At 38.6% G+C, this 11,052-nt stretch overlaps 1 protein-coding gene and 1 long non-coding RNA gene across 4 annotated transcripts in view; one reads left to right on the top strand and one right to left on the bottom strand.

Moving 5' to 3' along the window:
* Positions 1-1,134: 1,134 nt before the first annotated feature.
* Positions 1,135-11,052, top strand: part of LOC117816153 — a 12,088-nt gene continuing 2,170 nt past the window's right edge. Inside the window, exons 1-3 of one of the 2 annotated variants that reach the window (XR_004631899.1) lie at positions 1,135-1,269; positions 5,614-5,870; positions 10,709-10,821. This is a non-coding gene — a long non-coding RNA (uncharacterized LOC117816153). The remainder of the gene's footprint in view (positions 1,270-5,613; positions 5,871-10,708; positions 10,822-11,052) is intronic. The other variant, XR_004631900.1, reaches the window with a different exon arrangement.
* ppm1j (protein phosphatase, Mg2+/Mn2+ dependent, 1J) overlaps positions 2,397-11,052 on the bottom strand; it is a 23,644-nt gene continuing 14,988 nt past the window's right edge. For both annotated transcript variants that reach the window (XM_034688302.1, XM_034688292.1), the window contains exons 5-10: positions 10,790-10,874; positions 10,227-10,345; positions 8,733-8,796; positions 8,332-8,439; positions 7,520-7,671; positions 2,397-5,823 (exon numbers count right to left, since the gene is read on the bottom strand). In XM_034688302.1, coding sequence (XP_034544193.1) covers positions 5,676-5,823; positions 7,520-7,671; positions 8,332-8,439; positions 8,733-8,796; positions 10,227-10,345; positions 10,790-10,874 — 676 coding nt within the window. In that variant the 3' untranslated portion in view covers positions 2,397-5,675. The remainder of the gene's footprint in view (positions 5,824-7,519; positions 7,672-8,331; positions 8,440-8,732; positions 8,797-10,226; positions 10,346-10,789; positions 10,875-11,052) is intronic.

Genomic DNA, 11,052 nt, shown 5'->3' on the forward strand with positions numbered 1-11,052 from the left:
GTAATGGAGTAAAAAAATAGATAAAAAAATATATATATATTGGGATTTTTTGGGGTTCTTTTGACACTTTTCGATAATCAAATATGCCCTGGGTCAAATTGACCCAGGAACATTATTGCTGTTCCAGAGAAACAAACATAACATGAGGGTGAAAACTCTACTTAATATATTGAAATGAGGGTGAATTTGAGATAATCACAAAGTTATGCTGAAAGAAGTAATGAGCACTCAGTGCAGAAACCCACCCCACTACGCCCTTTACTGATACATTTAGTAGCCTACCCCATGGCTCCTGATGTCCCCCAAAGTCTGAGATAGAAAGGACAGATTGGGAGAGAGAGCCAGCACATCACTGGGGTTATCAAGTGGGCACCTCGCTTCACTGATGTTTCCATTAGTTAGGCCCATGACACCTCGGAGAGGCTAAACAATTACTCTGGCGTCCCAGAGCAACCATGCCTGCTCACGCTGTCCATCATATCCACTAGCAGAACACCCCAATTTAATAACCCAACCTATATATAGTATTGCTACGTTCAACAGACCCAGGCTGTGTACATGCACGCTCCAAGCTCCACTTAGAGACAGTTCTTAGGGTGGAAACATCCTTAACTTTCAAGTAAAGGCTCTCTTTCTCTCTTATATGCTGTATTAGGTGTTCACCTGCATAAACTTAGCCGTATTACCCTTCACATAGGTATCATGTAATTATTTTGTTATTCACCTGGTATTTTTTTTTTCTTTATGTGGAATTTTTTTTTTTTAATGAATTATTTTTTTATTGTCACTTCTCATGTATAGATATTATGTCAACTGCTTCAATATATGGAAACTATACATTTGAGAGAAACTTGTGGAGAAGCTCTTTGTCAAGCTTGTCCTCACATTTGTTGCAAGCCACTCACTAAAAAGAAAAAAGGCTTTAAAAGAAAAAAAAACTACGTACAGTTGGCAGCATCATTCAATGATTGAATGATCTATAATGTTTAGGTTCTTTAAACACTCAAACAAACCCCGTACACTTTCTGAACGTGTTTCCAAAAGTGGTATTAAGGTTTAACTTTTATTTTGTTAAGTTTTAATACCTTCATTTCCGGTATTGTTGTGGTTAGTTTTAACAAACTTGAAAGAGATGCTGCAGCCGCTGGAGTCGCTCCGGTTCTACCTCCCCTCCCCGGTCAAAGATGACATCATCCGTAGTAGAAGAAAGCTCGTGCAACAGGGTGTGGATGTGAGCAGAGTGAAAATCAAATCATTTATATCTGACAGGTGAGTTGTAGATGAGCGTGGTTGACCTGAAATACGACTTGACATCAGCACTAAGTAGGACACAAAACACACTATGAAAAAATAAATAATATTAGTTAGATTAATATTTTATTAATTGTTGTGAAGAAGCTAAATACAGCTACTCAACATCACACTTCCGTTCAATCAGTTCTGAGGTTATTTTTCTAGTTCTAGCTTATACAGTCTATGAGTTCTAGCCAATAACTTGACTTTTGACATTACTGATTTGGGAAATTTAAAAAAAGGGAAATACTATAATCTGCCTTTCGACTTCACTTTACTTTACCGATTTTTAAAAGTAAGTTCTGATCAAGTAAGCTAATTGGACAAGACGCACAAGGTAGAGCTGTTAAACTGAATAACAGCACAGCTGTGATAATCAAATCACAGCTGTGCCGATATACATCACATCAGCACTCCCTCTTATGTTGCTCAAATTGTCTTAAGGCCCTCCTCAACCACATACGAGGTCGTTCTAATTGCCTTAATGTTTATTTTTCTTCAGTTTGAGGCTTGCTGGACCTATTCTGTGGGTTGATGTAAGGTCACAAAAGCTCAAATATTGATTGAAATGACAAAGGAGCGGATTTCTTTGCCATTCTTCTGTCTCTTACTGATGCCTTAGTGTAGACAAAGCTTTCTTTCTTGTCAATAGAAGTGCCAAGGTAGCTGTGGCTTTTTAAATTTCTACTTCCTGGCAGTAGTGGCGTTGTTTAGTCTCAAAATTGGTCATTATACTAGAGTACAATTAGAGATTACAGACCCCGGTGACTCATTTCTGTGAAGCAGACAGCAACAGTGTAATGTGTAAAATTTAGGAATTGTACTGGCTTCTACCTCTGTTGGTATAGAGAGGAGGAACAGTAAAGCCTACGGTGGGTAGAACAGCATTTACTCTGATCCTCTGAGGTATGTGAGAGATTCCAGAGAAATTCTGCTTCTGGAGAAAACGGTTTTGTCATTTGGAAACTTTGTGAGCCAACACAAGCTCATAATGTTGTGTTTTAAATGCCAGGGGCCAGTGTGGGAGATACAATATAATTATCACTGACACTCTCTCTTTGGACTCACTAATATATATTAGAACAAACAATTTCACATCAAACTGGGAAAAAATCTGATTTATTTCTAAACTTGTACATGTCATCCTTCTACCTCACATTTTAAAGGCTCGTAGTCTAGGACACCACCATCTCAAACAGCAATGGATAGAAACATAAAAAATTAAACTTCTGATATTGTAAACAACTAAAGTTGTCTTTAAAAATATATGGATAATCTAAATAACAACATGACATAACAAAGAAATGGTACAAAAGAGGTATAGCGTACATTGTATGGCATACATTGTTCTAAGCCATTTGTAAAATGATCAGATTTAGTGCATCTGGGAGGAAAAATGAAGTCCCTTACAGCTCTTAATAAGGCATATGTGTGACACTTATCACATCTTACTATACCGAGACATTTATTGACATCAGGCTACTCTCTCCTCTCGGGATAAAATCAAGAAAAAAAGCATTAAATTACACAATGATCATATTCCTTCAGATTATTTACTGATAACAAGTATAACAGCTCTTTTTTTAACATACAGCAAGCTATGACAGATACTATGACAGATCAAGAGGAAAACATTGTCCAGATTAATTACAAGCTAGCGACAGCAGCGAGAGAGGGTAAAATAGAGTTTGTGTGATTTGTCATTCAGTAAATGAAACAGGAGAGTGCAAAACTTAAAAAAAAAAAAAAGAACCAGGGTGAGTTTTTTCTTAAACAAACAGGACACCACTTAGCTTGTTGGCTGAAAAGTGGAGCAGTTTAAAACATTCAATGGAAAACTGATGTTTGCTAGTAAGCATCTCCAGTTAGGAATCTGTGCAATGAAGCTATACTCTCGAAGCAAGCAAGCTAACAAAAGCAGGCAGAGAGAAAAATATTATACAGATTAACAAAGACTGGTGTTACAGCACACCACTGCGGTAATATCGTTTCAATTGTATGTCTTCATTGAGAAAACTGAAACTTTCTGATGCTAGCTTGCTATCTTGCTATCATCTTATCGTGTGGTCACAACATTTCAATTTAAAACATTCTTTCTCTTCCATCTTATGGGAGCAAGAAAGAGAAATAAAACTTTCCATTTCAAGGCGACAACTGGTTCAAATCTACCTTTTGCTTTTGTCTGGAGTGAACTTTGAAGGGCAAAGTTGCAGCCTCAATTACTAGCTAAGAAATATGAGATGATGACCTCATTTGGCCCGTCCACATTCAGCACAACAAGATAAGAATCACACCATGACAGGCAGTGGTAAGTCAACAATCTACCTGCACTGGCTCATGTGTGCTTGTGCCCAAACCCTCTATTTTCTGTTTGAAAATGAAAACAATAAAATAATATAAAAGTACATTCAATAAAAAAATGTGACAAATCAACAGACTTCAACAGAGCATGTGCAACAGTGCCTAAGGTGTCTTCATTCAAACATCATTAAGAAAGGAAATACAGCAACACAGAGTCAGCTGATTCTGTCCGGGTCCTGGGTACCCAGGGTAAAAGGTTTTTTCTTTCCCAAAACTAGCTACCCAAAATCCCTCCCTCCTGTGCTGTGATTGGCTAATTCTCGTGGCCTAAAATTCTTGTTTTTTGCTCTCACGACAAAGCCAGCTGAGTTGCTTTTTCAGCCCAATCCATTATCTTTCCCTCAAACTAACCAATTAGTGCTCGTACCATAGACTATATAAAAGATGGACGAAACCTCCAAAACTGAAACCAAAAGATTTACAGCTCCCCCTACTGATGAGCTGCAGTACAGGTCATAATCTTCACCTCCATGTTAACAGATGGGACATGGGTCAAACATTAAAATCCAAATACATCAAAGATATTTTTCCACAACATAATATAGTCATCATTTGTAGTTCTTATCATGCTGATGTATGCCTCAGTGTTCATTTTTATAGGTTCAGAGAAGTTTATTTTAATCAGTAATTTGATACAATTAAAATGGGGTGTATCATTTTACCATGATTGACAGCTCTGTTGACAAATGCACCTCCTGCTACACTCAGCAGTGTAGAGGAAGAACGAGAGGAGCTGTAACAAACACTAACACAGCAGTCATTGATTTTAGCCTCTGTTTTAAACTGCTTTACGAAGCTGTTCAGCTTTAGACTACGATGACCTGAGCGAACTTCAGTTTGTGAAGTGTGTGTTTAGGTTAATGGAGGGGGCAGGACCTCAATATTGCAGCTCTGGAAGTGGATCTCTATTGCACAGACTCTGGCTCCAAATGCACAGCAGAGTGCCATGGAGGACATTTTGGCTTCACTTTGTTGAGTGAAGGTGGGGATGTGTTGTCCGTCTCTTTACAGACAACGGTGCAGCCTCTCAGCAGTGGAACAACTGGGCCCTACTTTTACACCTTGGTGATACTAACATTCACAGAGCGGTGCAACAGGGGAACCAGTGCAGTCTTCAACAGGCATAAGAAAAGAAGCGTTTCAGTCCAAACCAAGATCTTTCCCTTAAGATAAACAAGCATAGTTTGTGCCTCAAACTTACCCAGTTTTTAGTTAGATTAACCTTCTTTTGGATATTTAGGTACGATAAGTACTTTGTCAAGTTTAGGAGATGATTATGTTTTTAGGGTAGTCGACACGTTCAAAACTCTTGTGGGCTGAAATCCTGTTTTTGACCAATTGGCCTTTGACCCAACCACAGCACATGAAGGTGTGATTAGGCAGTTTTTCTTGGAAAAAATCGTCAAGGTCCATTCCTCTGTTTTTACACATATTGCATGCTTTTTTCAATGTACAGACATAAATCGTATGGGTTTTGTTTTGTTTTATGGTTTTTGTGTGCATTTGTTTTTAGATATTTCCATCCTTATGCCAAAACAGCTTTTCTATGGTTCACATTCTGTTCTGTGATCCCCTTTCTGATATGTATCATTTCTTTTAAACATTTTTTTTTATCAAGAGGAGAAATATTTAGGGCATTGAACAATGAAACATGCCCTACAAACTGAGCAGTGGAAATGAAAAATCCATTCAAAGGGTCGAGAAGCTATCCGGCCTTGAACACGAACAGAAAAACAAAAATACTGGAGGGGTTTAATTCTCACTGGCAACCATCACAAACAGCAGGTCCAGGAAAAAGACAGTGACTCCTCTTAAAATGTCACTGAAAGTCTTTTGTTACATGACAGGGTTGGAGTAAAGCGGCTGGAACTCATTCAGTCTGGTGGGGTTGATGAAGGTTGCTGCTTGAACCAGAGTTTTTTCTTTTTGCTGTTGTCTCCCGCCACCTTCTCTGAGCAGGGGTTCGGGAGCTCGGAGGGACCACAAGAGGACCCTTAAGAGTCAGCGATAGCAGGACCTTGTCATGTCTCTGACTCGTAACCCGCCAGAGGGATGACAAACACGGTAATGTCATCGCCCGAGCCCAGTCTCTCATTGGGTAGCCGCCAGCCACGCTCCTTGAGGACTCCTCGAGACCTCATCAGCAGGTCCTGGGCTGCCAGTGTGTACCTGTGTGACACACAAAACAGTGATTACAAAAGTACCATTAACCACAGGTAGGACGGGCACAAACACATCCAAAACACAGAGTTATGGCAAATCAGGAGTTTTTTAACTGGTTATGAAATAGTCTTACTGCCTCTACATGACCTATAGAAACAAAACAGCCAGTGAGAATATTAGCACTTCAATTTTTTCTTAATGTTGATCCTCACTGCCTCCTAGTCAGCTTTGGGGAATGAGATGTATCCTTAGAGGTTTCCTTATTCATTTCTTCTGCAAAGTTGTAAAGTGATTGATATGTTTGACACGTAATCATGTCTGTTTCAGGGACATGTGACTGCAGGTACTTGTGTTAAGAAAAGGTGTTTTCATATGGCCATCCTTGCTGTTAAAAACTAACAATCTGCTCATAATCATAACTAATCCTTGTGTTAAGAGTATTAGTCCATTGTACCCCTGCCGGAGCACAAAAAACGACTCTTTCACCATCTTGAGCTGAGGTCAACTGAAGGCCACTCTTAGCCTGTGCAAAATACTGAGCAATAATATAATCCCTGTTTGTTGTTAGCTGCTTATTCCAGCTATTGTGCTGTGCAAATCCTTAAAGCTAGTCTTCAGTTGGTCCAACACACAGAAGCAGACCACAGGGACATTTCAGCATGTAGGGGTGAACCCTGTAATCCTGTTTAACCAATTACTGAGTAACAGTTTTAAACCTCTTGGTTGATTATATATGTTTTGACATTTAGCCTGCAAATTTTGATAGTAGTGGCAAAATGCGGTCTGGTTGCACTCATAAATTCTGCAATTAAGTCCATATTTTTGTGTTGGGCTACATACTGCTTGATGACACAGAGTGAACCCTTCAAGTTTTAGTTATTTATTTAACCTGCCGTTATCATGAGCAGTATGTAAAGATTTAAAAAGCTCTTTAATGAATTCCAAGGACATATAAGGCATTTTAAAGCTTTTGGGTTGTGTCAGTTTTGGTCACCCCATGTGGACAAAGTGATATGTCTTATCTCTTTGCTGATTTTGTACTTAACATGTTTATGTATATATATATATATATATATTTTTTTTTTTTGAAACAAAACAAAAATTCTGCTTCCTTAAATATTCAAACATATGACTTCTGAAGAATAACGTGTGGAAAAACGTAAAAAAAAAAAAAAAAAAAAAGAAATAAAAAAAAGGCTGTTTAGGCAACATACAGTTAACCCCTTCATCTATATAGAAATGATCAGACATGTCTCTGATGGTCTCACTTGCTTTTGTGGGTCACAAAGAGACATCAGTATTTCTGATTGATTCATAACCTGCTGAAAACTTCTTTACATTTTTTATATAGCTTTCAACATATATTACGATGTAATTTTAATTTTATATTAAACAAATACTGTTGGCAATTTCAAAACAATGTATTAGATTTAAATGAGGTATCAATTATTGTAAAGCTGTGATTTGTAATATTTAACATAAAAGGGGAAACATTTTTGATACTTTGAACAACTACAGTTTATATACTCTACAAAAACTATCAACTAGATTTATTAGGCTTATGTATTTGTCATCACCTAGTGGACAAACTGAGTATTGCACTGGATTCATAAATCTGCAGTCGTCATGTTTAAACAGCTCATACATAAAATACAGCCAGAGCAGAAACCTGCTGTGAAGGATTATTTGTGAAACTTCATACCTCATGGGATCAGCAGGGTCACAGCATGATAAGTAGGCTGTCACAGCATCTGCCACATCCCTGTCTGTCGTTACATCCCACAATCCATCTGTGCCCATTACCAAGACGTCGTCTGGGCCATGTTTGTTGTCATCCATGTCATAAACCTTCACCTTTGAGGGGAGGACATATTGTTGATCACTTCAAACATAATACTATGTCAAATGATGAAACAACAGAACAGAACATTTTGTGTTTATGAATTCAGTGCAAGGAAGGAAGCAAACGTATGTCTGTGTGCAGGAGGTATGACCTTCTTTGACAGCAGTAAAGCTGCTCATGTTACTTCATACTTTTGAAGCGTCTTACTTTAAGTGACTTAAGAAGTGAGATGTTGTTGGTTTAGTCACAGAGGCCTGATAATACTGAGTGAGGTCGAAGTGAAAGCTCTTGAACAGGAAGTGAAAAACAAAGACAAGAGAACCTGAGTGTCTGACAGTCCACAACCAAAAATAAGAAAATGCGTTGATGCAAGGCTTTACGACATTTACATTATTTTAATGGTACAGACGCCTTTTTTTAATCATATTATATTATGTTTGTAAAATTTGAGACTGCAAAAGACAGAAAAGGTCAAGCATGTAAATGATTCTCAAAACTGTTCAGTGCTCTCTGTTTCTACTTTCCACTGTATCTGAGCCTGGAAGAGGAAAGTAAAACATCTGTACAAACTATGACTTTCCGGTGACAGATAACAAAGTGCAGCCTGGAGCCCAAAAGCTGTTCAAACGTATCCCAAAGGCTGATACTGCTTCTGGTGCAGTCAGACTCACCTCTGGGACACAGGAGAGGAATGGCTTGATGTAAATGTTGGAGTTGTAAACCTTCAGGTCATGATCTCCCAGCCCCCGGGTGACTCCGATCGTCGCCATGACACGTGCCTGCATATTCACACACAAACGCACACATATAGAAAGGACAAACACACACACCAAGAAATACAATAATGTAGATTATTGGGGATTTTGTTCAAGGAAAATCCACTTATGAAGGATTAATAAATGAAGACTGTGTTATCTCAGGGAGTAATAAAAATGTTGAGCAGGACTCATTTAAACCCAATATGTTTTGTTCTAAACCAGCATATTTAAATATAGAAAGCATGATTCAACAGTAATGTATCAGTTGTGAAGAATAGTAGTATCTAACGTTGTGTGTTAGCTTTGTTTCTTACCTTCTTACCCTCTCCGTATATGAGGGGGAATTTCAGGTCGTCTTCCACAATGGTTTTGTAAGCCCTACAAAAAAACAACAATTGCACTTTTTCAAACCACAGATCATTTGTGAAAACCGATGGATAGTTAAGATTATATTGTTAAACAGAAATGTTACAAGTTCACTAATTCTAGTCTTTCAAATATTTAAATGTTTATGCCACCTTTGTCGGTTTTTCTATTATTCATTTAAGATTCCAAACTGAATAACTTAAGTTTTCAATCATGAGTCAGCTGGAATTTAGGGAAATGACTCAGGATACCATTTTTTAACCATTTTCTAACTTTACAAGTTTTATTTTGGGGCTTTATGCCATGAGTTGATGTTTAGTTTTTTCCTTGTTTCTTGGCTTGGTTCCTCCCTGTGTGTATTCAATCAATCAATCTTTATTTGTATAGCTCCAAATCACAACAAACGTTATCTCAAGACTCTTTTACAAACATAGCAGATCTAGACCGTACTCTATGTTAAATTATTAACAGCGACCCAACACCAAGACAGGATAAGACTCATTCTGATCTTATCTTAATGCATCATGAGAATCGTACCTCACATTGCACCTCTGTGTTATAAGCTATCCTTTGTCTCCCTTGTGTGTTTAGTGATCCATGTCTCTTGTTGTGTTTCTTATGTTTCTTCTATTTTTATTTTGCAGTTCTTGATCCCCTGTGTTTCCAGTTTAGTTCTACTTCCTGCCCTTGTGTGTTTCCCTCCTTTTTTGATTACCCTCATTAGTTTCACCTGTGTCCTGTGTTCACACCTGTGTTGATTGCTCTGTGTATTTAGTTCCTCTGTTTCCCCTGTCCTGTGTTGGATCATTGTATGTCTTTATTGTGTTCTCTGTGTAAGTCTTCCTTGTGTTAGTAATGTTTCCTTATCCTTATTAAATCTTTATTTTCTGCACATGGGTCCTCCTAAGTTTTTCTGAAATATTTAGGCCTTTATTCAGAGAGGATAGGACAGTATATAGAGGGAAGGGGCAACTGGTTGCAATCAAACAAGGACCGCCCACATGAGGACCATGGCCTCGGAATACGGAGCGTGCAATATAACCACTTGGCCAAACTGGTGCCCCATTATCGTGTGATTTTTGCATGTGAATTTTGCGATGCATCTTTCAGTTTAACTCCTGTTTGTTTTCGTGTGAATGTTTCAACATGAGCTCCATCTTTGCCTGTGTTTAGGATGACTGTAAGTGAGCTGGAGTTTGCATTTTCAATATAGCAACTGCCATTGTTGGGCTTCAAAACACCTCTTCAAAAACCAATTGATGAAGTCTCTAAACCATGTCTATGTTTTACTCAGTCTATGGTTCCGACATGCTTTATTTCCTCCACACACACTCCACCAACCATCTGTTCTCACTTATGATGACAGGGTGCTGAAGAAAGAGCAAAATGCTCATGAAAAGTGAATAACTATTAGAACAGTGATTAAAAAGATCTGCTTTTACCATCCAGTCATGGTGTGGTCTCTGTAGAGCATCTTTTTGCCCAGCTCGCTGTGCTGGATCCTACGAGGGAACTCAATGTGAGTGAACTCGTTTCCCAGGAGCTCTGGCCTCAGGAAGCCCTGGAGGGACACACAGAAGTGGGACAGGTTGCAGAATTACAAACTTTTACATCAGCCTTCGCAAGACTAAGAAGTTTCTCTGAAAACAGCTGAAGCTATGAGCTACAAGCACAGATGTATATCCTGCAGTACAGAACATATGCTGTATACTGAAGGCACAAAACAGCACCCTGTTTTAGCCGCTAACATCATCCACCCACTCTGTGACTCACATCTACAACCTGCTACTAAAACTGGTGGCGTGCTAATGCCAGTTTATTTCTGTTTGCTTCCTTAGGATGCCTACTCATTATCCAATACCCGTCTTCGTTAGTCAAACCTCTCTGCAGCACTCAAGTTATATTTATACTCTTTCTTTTACAGCTTTCTATGCACTGAGGAGACCATAAAGCCTCTTGAACATTTCCCTGTGTGCTTAATGTAGCAAAGAAAACAGAAGACTACCAGGTACTGCAGCCGCTGCCTCTCCGACTCAGGTGTGAATTCATTCGTCATGGGAACAACTTCATTATTTCTTATGATTATGGCCCTGCAGGGAGAAGAAAGAATGGAGATATGACTCATTAGGACAGAAAAATGTTTTCCTTTTGTTATTTTTTTTAAAACAGCTCCTATTAAGAAGCTACGTCAACATTAATAGAAAGCTACATGCTGCGGCATTATGCAAATCGAACCCCAGGGGGCACTAGAAGCTTGTATGTGTGAGG

Source organism: Notolabrus celidotus, chromosome 1 (assembly GCF_009762535.1).
Source record: "Notolabrus celidotus isolate fNotCel1 chromosome 1, fNotCel1.pri, whole genome shotgun sequence".
In the NCBI taxonomy this organism is placed as follows: Eukaryota; Metazoa; Chordata; class Actinopteri; order Labriformes; family Labridae; genus Notolabrus; species Notolabrus celidotus.